The sequence below is a fragment of the Aptenodytes forsteri genome, unplaced genomic scaffold (assembly GCF_000699145.1).
Source record: "Aptenodytes forsteri isolate BGI_AS27 unplaced genomic scaffold, ASM69914v1 Scaffold71, whole genome shotgun sequence".
NCBI classification, from domain to species: domain Eukaryota; kingdom Metazoa; phylum Chordata; class Aves; order Sphenisciformes; family Spheniscidae; genus Aptenodytes; species Aptenodytes forsteri.
Genome location: NW_008795923.1, coordinates 2836242 through 2852090, shown reverse-complemented (window position 1 = coordinate 2852090; position 15849 = coordinate 2836242). Strand labels below are relative to the sequence as shown.

The 15849-nt window shown below is 39.2% G+C and overlaps 1 protein-coding gene across 2 annotated transcripts in view; it reads left to right on the top strand.

Annotated features, from left to right (window-relative positions):
- Positions 1–11753, top strand: part of NAV3 (neuron navigator 3) — a 284264-nt gene extending 272511 nt beyond the window's left edge. The window contains exons 35-41 of one of the 2 annotated variants that reach the window (XM_009284930.2): positions 1317–1471; positions 2405–2476; positions 2915–3111; positions 3780–3898; positions 6646–6849; positions 9056–9203; positions 9569–11745. In XM_009284930.2, the coding sequence (XP_009283205.1) occupies positions 1317–1471; positions 2405–2476; positions 2915–3111; positions 3780–3898; positions 6646–6849; positions 9056–9175 (867 nt within the window). In that variant the 3' untranslated portion in view covers positions 9176–9203; positions 9569–11745. Of the gene's footprint in view, positions 1–1316; positions 1472–2404; positions 2477–2914; positions 3112–3779; positions 3899–6645; positions 6850–9055 lie in introns of both variants that reach the window. The other variant, XM_009284931.1, reaches the window with a different exon arrangement.
- The last annotated feature ends 4096 nt before the right edge of the window (positions 11754–15849 follow it).

The following is a 15849-nucleotide window of genomic DNA, read 5'->3' as shown; positions in this document are numbered from 1 at the left end:
CCAGGGAAAAGAAAATGAAAGGTTTTGCCCACAGCTTTCTGATTTGTACAGAACATAATGAATGTTAACATAATAGAAGAAGGAAGAACATACAGATCCCAAAGGGGTGAGGGGACCATTCCAGTAAAAACACCGCTTTTCACTGTCTTTATACAGAGGATTTGTGATGCCATTTACTTTGGCAGGGGATGTGTTTACGTTTTATTTTTATACCATATGCATTTATAATTAAAATTGTCCCACAAAAGAGCAAGCATTTGGATTTCTGGTAAATTGCTTGTTGTATGTGGTTTTGTTTGGGGGGGGTGGTTTTTTTCTTTTTCCTTTGTTTCTATTAAGATTTATATAGATCTTTTGAATTTGTAGTAAAAAAGAAAAAACAACATTGTCAAATACCAAGTGTGTTTGAATAATACAGATGGTGCTATTCCATGGAAGAAACCCATGATGTTCCCCTAGAGACACCTGCTCATAAAAGGCCAAACAAAAGTCTTTCTTGAAATAAAAAAAGATTGCATGTTCCCATTAAAGAAAAAAAGATTCTGCTATCCCTGATCCAGGAAGTAAAACAGCAATAGGAACTTTGCCCATAATACTGAGCATTCCCAACACTGACAAAATTAGATACCTCTAGGGATACAGCTGTAAAACTTGAGTAGCCCAGACCCTCAAGGGCAACAAAGTGTTGAGGAAAATATGAAATGTTTTGATTATAGAAAGCTTTCTTTTACTCCAGCACTAAATGGCAGCCAGACAGACAGCTGACAGAAAAAAAAGGATTTACACAACAAACTTTATTATGAGCCGTGATATAGTATCCCCAAAAGGTCAAACAGATTTTCAGTGAGACTGGTAAAAGGAGATATCTGAGGGAGAAGTTCAGTATGCCTAAACTGTGTGATAATTTGGTGGGGGGTTTTTGGTATATAAATGTGGCATTCATAAAAATGGAGGTCCAACAATTAATGTGAATATTTCAGCCCATTGGAAAAGGCATATTTTATTGCAGCTTATTTTCCACTGGAGATAAGATATTTTATCAGCAGGTTTCTAAGGAATGTGTCCACCAAATAGGAATGTGTATGCTTCAGTCACTTGCCTTATGTTTAGTGCCTTTGTTTTTCCTAGCATGTGGCTTCAGTGTTGCTCTATCTAAGAAGCAGGTCTTCCTGCATGTGCCGATCCAGCTGAATGACCCACAGTGGGGAAACTCTGTAGCAGCCTCTTTATCTTTCTGAAAATCTTTTCCACTGAAATTACATCTATGGTCTAATTGGGTTAATCTTCTCTGGTTTTTCTTGTTAATTCTGCTGAAGGATCTGCGACAATACCTAGCAAACCTAGCTGAGCAATGCAGTGCTGACAACAATGGTGCTGACCTCCCTGTGGTCATAATTCTTGATAACCTCCACCACATCAGTTCACTAAGTGACATCTTCAATGGTTTCCTCAACTGTAAATATAACAAATGGTAGGTAGCAGCTCTTCTCTCCCTTTTCACACACCTTTTGCAATTAAAACAGTAAAAGCTGTTTGTCATTTTACAAAATAAAATGTCCCAGTGGAAACTTAGACTCCGATAGGCTGTCAGCAAAGCCCTTATGTGCTTGAATAATTTTAACCCTCGTCAGCCAAGTACTTAAGTGTCTGCTTCACTTTACTTAGATGACTCCCATGCATCTCAGTGAGATGTAAATGTACCATGGAATTTAAGAATGTACTTAAACGCTTGACTGAATTAGGGTCTTATCCTTTTCACCCTGTCAGATCACACAAGCTCATTAGTCCTATGAGGACAGCTTATGGGAGAGTAAGAAGAAATGCACTTTCTAATAGTGGAATTTGGGATATGTGTGAACCCGTGAACCACGCCATGCAGAAGCAGCTGTGTGTCTGGCAGACTTGCACTTCCTACAGTTTTCCTGTAGCAGTGTGGAAGTATGAAGTTTGCCGACTGTCCTTTATTGCCAAGCAAGAATAAAAATAATGTTTTCTGGAACTTTTACTGGCCTATAACATTGGCTATTTCTGCTGTAAAAGTGCCATCATAGGGACTTCCCTTCATAAAATCACTGCATGCTGTGTCTTACTCATGAGATTCACTGGCTTCTGAAATTCAAACTCTAAGCCTACTGCAAAATTATAAGGTACACGAGGACAGAGTTGCCTCATTTATTTCTTTATTACAGATGAGTACTAGTAAACTACAAATGTGCAGAGAGGGAAATCATACAAGAATAAACATTAAAAAAAGGGCGCCTCAGAAATATTTTAAATCTAAGACTACAATACATCCAGAGACTCTTTTAAAATTGGCCTAGTGCAGATAAGAAGAAAGAATATTCTCTGAATATCTGAGTGGATTCTCCCTCAAAAAAAAACCCTACTACTTTTCTCTTTTCAGTCCCTATATTATTGGAACCATGAACCAGGGAGTTTCTTCTTCACCAAATCTGGAGCTGCATCACAATTTCAGGTACATTCACTCTGTATTTACTGTGGCTGTGTTTGCACAGCTCGCTGCTTCTCAGCCCAGTTCTTCGACAAACATTGATCTTGTGTCTCGTCACAGCTTTTTAAGTGTTTTAGCTTCTGCATCTCTCCTGTATTGATGGGTCTCGGAATGGTGTTGGGGAATGGTGAAAGAAATAAGATATTTTCTGGCACCTCTTGCAAGATGCTGAAGATGATTGCATTCTTGCATTCCATTTGTCTTCAGCATTGTCTTGAATTCCGGCTGAAACCTGTAATGATTGTGTTGTAGCAGCGGGCAATAGTGTGGTTTATTGGAGCAGTTTTATACTTGCTGACTAATGAGACTCAGAAGCTTATGACATTACCTTCATCTATATGTTTAAGAGGAAATGATGTATTTGCTATTCCTTGCTGCTTGACATTTATCCTTTCTGTGCAGGTGGGTGCTGTGTGCTAATCACACAGAGCCTGTTAAAGGTTTCTTGGGCAGATATCTGAGAAGGAAACTGATTGAGACTGAAATAGAAAGGAACATACGCAATAATGAGCTCATCAAAATCATTGACTGGATCCCCAAAACATGGCATCATCTCAACAGCTTCCTAGAAACGCACAGCTCTTCAGATGTAACCATTGGTGAGTCCATTGGTGGGGTGGTTTGAAATAAGGATGCAGGCTGAGCATTTTAGAGATTTGTGAAGGATATAATATCTTTCCAAAAATTGTCATCTCTCAATGGGAAGTACAACATCAGTGTGGGGAATTTGTCTAGTTGCCAGCAAGATTGACATGAAAATGGGAAGTTTAATGAGAGAGTATGTATTTCCTGGTACTTCTGCCTTGGTTGCTGAAGACTTTCAAGTAAATGTTCATAATTTTAAAAAGTTAAATTTACAAAAAATTACCTCAATAGCTACTTTCCTAAGCTTAATTTTTTTCCCTGCTTTCACACTGAAGTATAATTACAGCAATAAACACACTTGGACAGTCAGTTCAGCAAACTAGCAGGTGGGAGATATACATGTATCTGAGGTCTTTTAATGGAATAGTTACGTTAGCAAAGAAGTCATCCTTTTGCATAGCTTTGCCTGTAAAACTTGTAAGTGTTCATCAGGCCCTAGAATTGGATAAAGTGACACTAGTTCATTTTTAATAACAGGAGACTGATAGCTCCCTTATTGTAGTCCTGTATTAACATTCTCTTCACTTGAGTTTGCTGCAATACTACTTTTTTAATTCTGTGAAGATTATTTTTAGTGTGTTCGCTAGTTCCACTTTTTTTAACACACAACTTGACTTCTCAGGTCCCCGCCTCTTCCTCCCTTGCCCTATGGATGTTGACGGCTCCAGAGTGTGGTTCACAGACCTCTGGAACTATTCCCTGGTGCCGTATCTTCTGGAAGCTGTGAGAGAAGGACTTCAGGTATGTCATTTGTTTCCCAGCAATTTTTTTTTAATTAGTTCCATAGGCTTTCTCCAAGCTACTTTTAACCAAGGCATCCAAGTATGAATGCTGTTGCGTTTGCAAGAAGAAAATCTGTGGAGGGATTATAGAAATCAGCCTTGAACTCCTTTTGACCTGCTCTTACACTGATGTATAATTTGGCTTTGTCCGCTCCAGCACTAGCATATCTTGTATTTTATGAAGAGGGTTCCTCCTCTGTGACTGGAGGAAGGTTCTTCTTTTTCCACTGTTTAAAGAGTCCACAGCAATGCTAAATACAGCTCAGATTGCCTCCCTGAGTCAAGGCAGTCTTAGCCTACCCCTGCATGGAAGTTAATAGCCCTTACACTGGTGCAAGAAAATAGCTGTGGTTTGTGTAATCCTCTCCCACCTACATACACATGTAGGCACACAGGCTTGCGGAGGAAAGCTTGTGAACAAGGATATTTTCACCATTCAGGAAAAAAAAAATGTTTACTGGCCTTATCTAACCAGATTGAGATAATTTACTCTTTCGCCCTGCTGAACATGAAGGTCTGTCCCTTTTTGCCCTTATATCTTGCAACCCTGCTTGTATTCCCCATAGTTTTGTTTCTCCTTTTTTCTTTCTGTATATGGGCTAAGGTTTCCTCCTGACTGTAATTCTTATTTTGGGTAACAGTGCCATCAGATCAGAGTGCTTCACGGTTCTGATTCTATCCTGTCCTCTCCAGAGCTAGGCATTAGCAGCAGTTCCATTGATAGTTAATGAACTATTAAAATTTCTTCTACTTTAATAGAAAGAGGGCTACAAATAGATTTGCTATAGATAGCACTGTAAGCTGTCCCATATAGGTTAAGACTTCAGACCATTCCACACCTTTGGAGCAAACCTAAATCTTGAAATGAATCCTTTCTTCTTTTTTTTTTTTTCAATTTTTATTTGGCTTTCTCGCTTTTCCTTTTTCTTTTATGCACTGCGATTCTATGTCCTCTGAAAAGATGCTTTGTGGAAAGGCAGTTTTTTGCCACACGTGGCACTGTAAAAAATTACTGCACAGTGCAGAGGGGATTGTTATGGACTAGTCGAAGAACTGTGTAAGCAGCTGCGGTTTCTTTATCACCTTGTATTGACATAGTGACATACTGATGCGATAGAGGTTTAGAATCTTGCCTGTTGAATATCTCACGCTTTCCTAAAACTGCTTATCTCTCTGGGAATTACAGAGTGTTTATGCCTTGTGCAAAAAAATGCCAAACATCTGATAGAACAGCCACAGTGAGATTAACAGCGCTTGTTCAGACCAGCTGTAAAAATGCAGTGATATTCTTCATGCTCGTATTTTCCCAAGTATACAGGGTACCTACTTAAATGAAAACTTCAATTCTGGAGCAGAAGATGGCAGGATACAGAAGAAAATATGTTGTTTCATGAGCCGTTCCAATTTTTAGCTGCTTTGAATGGCTTCCATAGAATAACATTATTAATAATAAACAGAAATCTTTTATATGATATAATTAGATGTTCCTGAAACCAGGGATGGGTAGAAAATGCCTTTCTAGCCTGGTACTTTGCAAACTCACTTGTCAGACACAGAATTTACAAGCCTTGCTCCAGATTCCGGAAAAGATTTAATCGCTGTTAGTCTCAGATGAGGGGAAGTGCTGCCTACAGCCTGGAGTTAGCCTGCTACCTCCCTGAGAAACATTTCCTCTTGGCTTATTTAGGCTTATTTTAGCAGCCTAGCCTCTGCATAGGGCAGAAGGAGTCTGAGTATCTCTGTGCAACATATAGGGAACTTGGCTGCCTAACCTGGGGCTCTGGATTCAGCAAGTGCCTGGGAGCAGGTGTTGCAGTGATAAGCACAACTCATCTCTCTGGCTTTAGCACTAAAATCCTTCACTGTTTAACTCCCTTTAGGAGTGCAGCCCATCTAAATGCTCCATGAGTGTATGCCCTGCCAATATTATGCTGTTCCTTGGATTGCGTGAGGCTGTTTGAGCTAGGAAAAATCACAGACAGTCCTGGTGACTGGCTCCCCATCCCAATGTGTCATTGTCACAGCTAAAGGAAATCTGTAAAGCAGCAACCAAGGGGCTCTCAGTTAACACGTTGCTTGTGAACAACAATGTAGGGAAGGGTGCATTTTAGTAAGGAAGCTCCCAGACCTCCTAAACTTAAAATATTCTCATTCTGCCTTCCTCTGTCCTCCTCCCAGATTCGTAAGCATATTTGTGCTTCATAGTAGGGAAAACCTATCCTTTGTGAATTTCTTCTCTTAACCTTGTGAAAGACCTCAAACTTAAGGTGTGGACAGATGTCTGCTTCTGCATCCCGCTTTGCTAGGAGAAGAGAAAAATCTGTACTGGCACTTCCTAATTCACTTCAAACAAAATCCAATTAACTTGAATGTTTTAGATAGGTCTGAGTTAATTTCACTCATACGCCTTAAGCAAATTACCTAAAGGTCTCATTTCACATTGTATCAAAAACTTGTGGCTCCCACTGTTGCCTGCAAGTATCACTAGTTTTGGAGTGCTTTTCAACTTGCAGCCGCTCTGCGTATTGAAGGAGAATTAATGGAGATGAGGTCTTTTGAATGTCTTCTCATATCCGAGTGCTGAGCACATTTGAAAGCAAACCATTTACTACAATGATTTAGATGTTTTTGATGACTTTTGTCTGCTGTTACAACTGGTACTGAAAACTCTGTAGGATACTTACCTGTGTTATATCCATAATACAGATGTACGGTAAGAGGGCACCCTGGGAGGATCCCTCCAAGTGGGTAGCTGATACCTATCCATGGAGCTCTGCATCTCTACAGCATGAGTGGCCATCATTACTTCAGTTAAGACCAGAAGATGTTGGTTATGAAGGTTATGCATCAGCAAAAGAAGGAACAACTTCAAAGCACGTTCCACAGACTGATACAGAGGGGGATCCCTTGGTAAGATTTAAACTTTGGGGAAAAAACTTTTCAGTATGTACTTTGCTGTCACATGTTAAATTGTACACTGTACAGTAAAAAACTACTGTGTACCTGTTCCAAAATAGGCTTTTAAAATGAATTCTACTATAATTTATTAAAAAGGTTGAAAATAAAAGGAAAATCTAGCAGGAGGGCAGGTATCACCATCATGTTAATATGTCCCTAAATTGTTTGCATTTTCCATCTGCCCAGAAATGTATCTGGTCTTCATCATTATAATGTTTGGGTACCACTCTTCAGCAACTTATTAATCAGTTTATTCTAAAAACACCTTTCTAGGTTGGGCAGTCCTTCATCTACATTCTACAAATGAAGGACTGAGAAATTCGCATTAACTAACTTGTCTATCACAGAGGATTTAGTGGAAATGCAAATTAGACAGCCATCCTCTCATTCCTCAGAACATTTCAAGATAACTGATGACTGTATAACAATCTTAATGTAAAAGGAATGCAAGTGTGGTGGCATTAAAAGATAAGAGGTTGATTTCCCTCAATGCCATGTATTGTTTTATTTAAATATGATCCCAGACGTTTGGGTTTACCAGTGCTTCCTCTGATAACGGACTATTAAATTGCATGTATTGAACTGCTATTCTTGTATAGTGCTTTCTCTATGGACTGCCTTTATCACAATTCAAAATACCATTTTAGAGAACTGTACTTCTGGAATACAGGCAGCCCTTGGAAAAGGGAATTTCTCAGAGGAAAATGAATTTTACTCTTATCAGTGCTAAGAAAATGACTCCTCAGCCTCACTGAAGTGTTTGGTATCCAAAACCAGACCTTGCATCCTGAAGAAGTGTAGAAAATCACCTCACTTGATCCCCTGTCTCCCAGTCCATAAGCTTTGGGGTGATTGTTTGACCCTGTGATTTGGGCTGCCAGTGGGTGTATTGGCCAGGCTTCCAGCACGTATGCATCATCTCCACTAAGGTGAAAACACTTGGGCAGCTTGAGTTCAGTCTCCTGTCACCCTTGCTCCCTGCACACTGTGATCAGTATCTGTATCTGACTAAATATCAGAAGCTTGAAACTTGTGAATGGAGGGCTTGTCCCTGCCTGTGGTGGAGCTCACGGGGAGATAGACACTGCCCTTGTGGAAACAGGACATGTCATGTGCAGGCTGTATTGCACGCCCACCTCATGTATCCTGTATTCTCAAACGTGGATACCTATTAAACCTTCAGCAAAAGCTACCTGTTAGCATTAAAGAGTATTAAATGCTGTTCATTGCCTAGAGAAAACTTTACAAGCTGTGCAGGTTGAAACCATAGAGATGTAAGGATTCCTGAGCAAACTGGAAGAAGGGGCTTAACACAAACACACAAGAATACCTCTTTCTCTTTGGTTTTTCATTGCCTGCTTTTTTGTAATGACAGCGTAATTGTTCCTTGAAAAACTCTAAAGCGATGTCAACATTGCTTGCAGCCCTGAGCATGCTGGCAGAAGTGGATGTTTTATAAATACAATCCTGATCATTACACGGAGTTAGGCATCAAGCATCCAAGTAATTTTCTGGGGCTTAATGCTGCTTTTTGATGATTTTTCAGATGGGTTTCAGGTTCTAATAATCCCCAAATTACGTGGGGACTCTCCTCTCCTGGGTAGGAGGATCTGTTGCTGCTCCCCTGCTGAGGTCAGCCCCTCGACAGCAGATGGGACTCTTTTATGAAGCAGCTGGCCTTGCTCCACCCCTCTCTCTCGCTCCCTCCCTGTCTCTCTCTTGCAGAGGGGGTATGTTAGTGTGATTATGTTTTCAGTTGCTTTTCCAATGTAGTGTGTCTACGCCATCCAAAAATTATCTGGAAGCTTGACTGTCTCCAAATATGGGCCCAGATGTCCAGCTGTGATATGGCTTCCTTCCCCTGCCGGTGTTGCAGCTGCAGCCGGTCTCACCCCTGAATTAAAGAGAGTTATCAGGCAGCTCCATTGTATTCCTTTGGTTCTTTGGACCTTTAAACTTCTATTTAAAGACCAGAAGGCAATGAAAAGGGTGCCAGGAGGAGCCGCTGACACCCTGCCCTTTCTGAAATCCTTTTGTATGGTCCCCTCAGCTAGATACCAGCACACCTCATACAGCAAGGGAGCTTAATTAAATTTTAACACGGTCACTGCAGCATTAAATGAGACGAGAGTATGTAAACATCGCTTTCTTCTTTCAGATGAACATGCTAATGAGGCTTCAAGAGGCAGCCAACTATTCGAGCGCACAAAGCTGTGACAGTGATAGCACCAGCCACCATGACGACATTTTGGATTCATCCCTTGAATCAACCCTCTGAAAGGGACAAACCTTGGTGGAGGATTATGGTAAAATCTGTTTCCACTAGACCACTGCCAGTATTAAAGCAGCAAGCCGAGGTCCCCGAGTGAGAATGGTGTGTTGTAGGTAGGCAGGAGACCTAACTCTGCAAAGTCAGGAAGAAAAATTGAAGTGGAAAGCTTGAATTAGTTTAATTTCAAGGCATTTCAATACCTATGGAGCCAAGTGAGACTCCATTTGTCAACTGGAAAGGGCCCTAGACCGAGGGCATCTAAGCAGATTGCACACGTGTTAGCCAAACTGGAATATTTTTTTTCCTTTTTCCTCTTTCTCTCGCTCTCTGTCTCTCTCTCTCTGTCTCTGTTTCTCTGTACAAGTTTACAGTGCAACTTGTTTTGTTTTTTTCCTTTAGTTTACCCTGAGGCGCTGCATGAACAATGCGGTCTTCTAATTCTCTTCTAACCTCTGTTGTGCCACATGGTGCTGGTCACAGGACTGCAGTGGTGTTTGCGTTGTACGCTACTGCCCATTCCAAAACGAGTCAAAGATGATGATAGTAACTCAGAAAGCACAAACAGTATTGTGTAATCACCAGAAAACATGACTGTGATATGCTGGATAAGTGCCAATTTAATTCTAACTGCCATGGTCACGGTGATGCGTTCCATCAAGTTTTTAGTACACAAGTCACAGATTTTATAAAGTTGTTTTTACCACAAAGGTCTTTTTTAACCACCTGCCCACTCCTTAACAACAGTTTTATACCAATTATTAACCAACACTGATTAAAGGCTTTTTAGGGCTTCATTTGTTTGAGCCTTTTCAGTGAAAGAAGGAACATTTCTTATGGTGCTGTCTCACTGCCTTAAAACAGATTTCTAGAACAGTTTTACAGTTGGTTTAATTCCTAAACCATTGGTAATTTACACTGTTTTTTTCTTCATTTACTAATGAGAGAACGTCAGTTAACACAATAGCCTCATATCTGTATATCATGATTTTTTAAAGAAATGGATAGGAGAAAGAACAGTTGCTATATAATATTTTTATCTTGTGAATAGATTGCTCTGCCTACCCTCAGAAATACACAAGGAACCCAAACCCACTTCCACTGCCACCTAAACGCTGAGAAAATCAGCTCAAATCCATTTGGTCCCATGGAATGGAGTTTTTGGAGGATAGATGTTTTGAATTCTTATCCAGCAGAGCTGGATGCACTTGATGCAGCATGAGCACAAATATATGGGTTTTTTTTCCTTTTTCTAGTTTTAGCATGTTGTTTTGATTGCTATTGTTGTACATGAAGAATTCAGCATAAAAGAACACTGAAGCAGTGATGTCCACTGTGGAAGAGGAAGAGTTTATACTGTAAAAGTGGGTTGGTTTTGCACAGTCTACTGGGTGGGTATTGTAAATATTGAAGAAAAAAAAAAAAAGAAAAAAAAAGCCTTGCACAAATCAAATTGAAAACAAACAAACAAACAAAAAAAATTGTATTTTATTCTGTTGGTGTTAAGAGATGTTTCACTTGCTGAGATTTCCTGTACGTTGCAAACAAATACAGAATGCAAACCTTAAAGCTGTTATTACCTGGTGTGTTTGTCCTGTACTTACAGTTGTTATGACTATGCAGGAACTATCAATGCTACAGTGAGCATGTTTCAATATCTATACAAAGCCAATACATTTTGGGGGGAAAAAATCTGAAAATGTTTTAGGTGCATATGTCACGGCAGGCTACAACCAGATTGCATTCAAACTGCTCAGAATAATCGGAAACGCTCTTTTACCACAAGAGGCGTCCGGTTAAAATAGGTGCATATAAACAAGAAGGTATCTAAGGGCTTTGGCATTGTGTAGACATGTACTGTACACCTCCATGGATGTTACCTTCAGGATGTGTATTTGGTGCTATTAACTCTTTGTGGCCACCCTGTGGTCACTCGCTGTAAAACAAAGATAAATCAATGCAGTTTCCAAATGGCACTGAGCTGCATCGCTGAATCTAGAGGTTCCTACACGGTGCTATCGCCCTAATAAAACTCTAACTGATTTTATGCATGTAGGATTCAGTCAGACCAACATCGTGCCCCCCAAATCTGGATCCATTTCTGTTGCGAAACGTCAGCACGTACACCTTGACTGACTTGAAGAACTAAAGGAAAGCTGCTCTTTCCTGTACCTGTGCTCTGAGCAAACCTGCAAATCTTTTCCTGCCATATTTAACACACAAACACACAATATCACATATACAAAACTTCCTGCAATACATCTCAGTGAGTCCACCTAGTTTACAACTCAGAAATTGTTTGTGAAACATTTGTCTGTACACATTTTATATTTTGTACATTTTTGATGTAACATATCATGTAAATAGACAGAAACAGTGAAATAAATCATCTGAAAAGTTTTGTAGTCTTTGTAAAGCCCTAATAATAAGTATTTGGTGTCATCGGACTTAACTGGATGATGTATTTTCTATTGGTTTATTGTTCCTCTAGCTTGTAAACCAGCTTGCGTATATTTTTTTGCAGGTGTGCGCACTGTATCTGTCTAAATTATTACTTTGCCATTAAAGTGGAATTATTTATTGAAAACACAGTCTGGTGTTTTTGCAGTCAGGACCACTTAATGGTTAGATATTATTTCAAATATAAAAACATATAAACAAAATGACAAACTGAAGGATGTAATTTTCTGTATTCAGCAGAACTAATCTCTGTAGAAGCAAAATTAAGTACTGTTTCTAGTTCTAGTGATTCGGTATGGTTTTTGAATGGCTCTTTCCATGGTGGGAACAGCTTGTGCAGTTCAGAAACAACTTTACAGTCTCCCCGTTCTCAAGATTATCTTCAAATACAAGGATATTGATTTCAGTGGTGGTAAACCCGTACAAAACTGGTACCTTATTTTCAAACTTGAAGGACTTAAGGCTACTTCCTCAGCAGGTATACATCAATACGATTTAATAGAATTCAAAGAAAGAAAGTAGAATTATGTTAGTCAGCTAATCACAAAGTTTGAGGCTGGAAGAGATCATTATGATCCTGCAAGTTGTAGCACCTCAGCTATAAGTCTCAGCACCAGGTCTGTACTTTCTCCTGAAATTGTCATGTCCCTGGAAAGACCTTTAGACATAACAGTACAGAGCAGAAGATCCAGCACCTCATTGTCAATGTGGCTAATTATTCACTGGGTGGGTTTGTTTTTTCAGGGCTTTATTTGCATTTAAATCTTACATATCTCTTTCTTTTCAAGATAAAAATACCCCAAACGGTCTTTTCTTATGCCTTTTCCTCCCATACTAACAAGCCAACCACAATCAAAAACATCTTTTACATTTAAGTAATAGTCTTCCTTGCTTTTCTTTTTGATAAGACAAGCAGCTTGCTCATTCTTAGCTTTTCATGGTAAGGCATGCCTTTCGGACCTCAATGCATTTTTTGCAGGACTTTCTGACTAGTTTTTGATTTGTCCAAGTCCTTTCTGAAGTGTGGGTATGAGAACTGCACACGGTATTCCTGTGATGATTTTACTTTTTCTATAAACAGAACTAATATCACCTTCCAACTCCCACTTCGTATTTTCCCTGCTTAGGCTTCAGGGCTGACATTCACTCTCTAATTGCATCATCCTCCTGCAGGCTCATGTTCAGCTAATTATCTGCCAAGACCCTGACTTCTTTTCATGTTGCATCATTTTGAAATACTTTGTCCAATCCTGTCTGTATAAATGATACTCTTTGTTCCTTAGATGTATGATTGCAAGTTTATCTGTATTAAAACAGGATATTCAAATCAGCCCACCCTACCAAAAGATTCAGATCATTCTCTACAATCGGCATCTGTCTAATTTACCACTCCACCAGCTTCCCTCACTTCCAAAAACTGCTAACCATCATCTTTCTTCATCTTTCAGTTCGTAGGTAAAGGTAGTAAGTAATGTTTTGTCAAGAACAAACCCCTGTTGACTCCTGCTAGGACCCTCCATGATGATTTCTGTTTTACAGCTACATTGTTGGGTCACTTATGTCATGGATATATTCGTATTCCAGTTAATGTGGGTATGAATATCAGAATGTCATACAAAACCATGGGTATATAATATAGGAAATACATGACGAGTTACACGGCTCTTCCATCACTGTAGGTCTCTAAGGGTGGATTAGATTAGTTTCTGTTGAAAGTTACAATGTAGACCTGATCTTATACAGGAAGGGGAATAGACTACATGACTTTAGCGATCTCAGTGTGGCTTTCCTATAATTTAGTGCTGCAAGTCTTTGCACATTATCCAGCTGCCATTACTTAAGGAAAAAGGTATGAAATTTAATTGTCAAACTTGTTCTGTGTTTACTGTCTCAGCACATCTACCTGTTAGCCTTTATCTGGAGACCTGCCTGGTGAATGCCCAGGTTCCCAGGACAGGAACAGGAATGGGAACGGGATAGTGCAGCCTCGGAAAGAAAAGTGTTTTTAGCAAAGTACTTCAGACGTTGCTCTTGCTTACAAGAACTCATTTTTTATGCTATCATTAAATAGCCACTGTGTTTCTCAGCATGCGCTACTTTTTCTTGATAACTGAATAATGTCACACAAATTAAATGCTACCACTAAGTTTGGCAATGCAAGAGCTACAGATGCACTATCATGGGAGAAATGTATTGCCGGGTAATAATACCAGTAGTAGAAAATAGAATCTGTCATGAAAGATAAATTAACTAAGACCCAGGCCATGTGACCTTGCCTTTCTACACTAAATTGCATTTACTGTTCTTTGTTCAGTTGCAACCTTAAACAAACGTTGATGAATAGCAATGAGTGAGCACATTGAATGAAGTAAGCCCTGTTTTTAGTAACAAATTTTATAAATGAAATAATGTTTTGCCTTTGTCAGTGTATTTACTTGTTCTGTAAGCAGTTTTTATTAAATCAGATTACATAATTCAGGAAATTAAAATGCATCTTGACAATTAAATGCCAAAGCTGAAAGAAAAGGCACCTGGCAACTGCTATGTAACAAAATAAAGCATTTACATGGTGACATATAACCAGCACTAATGATTTTATCATGCCATAAATGGATGGCTCTGAAAGAACAAAGAAGCAGACAAAATACGTATTATCTGTATGACCAAACCCCAAGGACTTAGTGAACTAAGTCATTTAAACTAGTGAACTCTATTTTAGCACTGATAATTCAATGCACCTTAAACACGTCCAGCTAATCCCGTGTTCTGCACTCTACAAGTGCAATGAAAAGACATACGCAGACTGAAAAAAGACTCTTCAGTGTGACTGCTAATGCAGTTAAGCTGTTCCACTCATGTAGGCTACATACAATAAAGAGATATGGCTTCTGTACAGCAGTCTCTGAGCTACCAGAAATAATTGGGTGGCAGAATGAATAATTTAGCTCCATCATTACCGCACTCTTCATATAACTATCATGATCTTTAGTGTACCCTGTCCCTGCTTATCCAGGTCAAGCTAATGGCACTGTATTGGACTAGTGGTACTGACTCTTGATTGTGGCAGGGGAAAGTCACATTGGAGGCAAAATCTTACATCTTAACTGAACTAACCTCACGGAGCAAATGTATTTTTCATCTAGAGGAAATAAAAAATATAAAAGCTATGTAAGAAAACTTTATTGTCCTATTAGTAATTGCTGTGATTAATCTCATTATTACTTAATGTCTTTGTATTACTGCTTTTGCAGTGCCAATTTGTCTCAAATACTTTATAAAGTTTTCTTGTAAAAACAAATTATCTTTCCAAGTGTAAAATTATACCGTTTATTTGAGAGCTGGTTAAGACCTTGTTTCAGACTACCAGCCTATTTAACAAACTATATCCACACACAGTAAATTTCATTTCTGTCTTAAGGGTCTCTGATGTTAAAGAACATGTTTAGTCTTACTATGTGTTCCAAGTAAGTAATGTTCTTTAATTTGTCCTGAATATAGTGTTAAGCATGTGAAGTGCTTTCCTAATTTAGACTTAAGTGCCTGCAATTCATTCTTCCATAAACCATTGTCTTTAGAGGATAAGATGGTCAACTAACTGCTGCAAGATTCAGCTGAACATTGTTTGTAGCAACTGTGCAGAATATTACACTCAAGAATTATAATTTAATTGCATGCTTAGACACAGCGTTCAGTAGGATGCCATATTGCCTGTTGTAATGTTCTCCAAAGTTGAATAAAACCTTCAGACTATGTTGCTAATCAGAATGGAGGGAAGCCTCCTCCTTTTCTGGAGTGGAGCAGCTGCTAGCAATAAAACCTGAGTGCCTGTTTGTAGCTGCAGGACAATAGAGAGGTTACTCCACCTAGAGGAATATAGATAAGCTATAGCTTATCCATGTTACAGGGCATGCTGGAAGAAATCTTTCATACTGGAAAAATATCAGTATCATTTAGCTGTTCCCATCCTTGCTGTATATCAGAATCAGTCAGGTAACTCTTAATCATAACATTATCTTACCAGGTGTCAAGATATTTATGGGTTTTCTGAACTATGCAGTAATCAAAACACAAAATATAGGGCTGAAACTCAATATGAACCTTAGAACACATATCCATGCTTTAAAGGCTATGTTATACTGAAACTCTCTGCCTAATGATCAGGGACATACTATGGTGAGCAGAAATTACACCTATATCCACAGAAACCTCCATGCTTGCTCAAG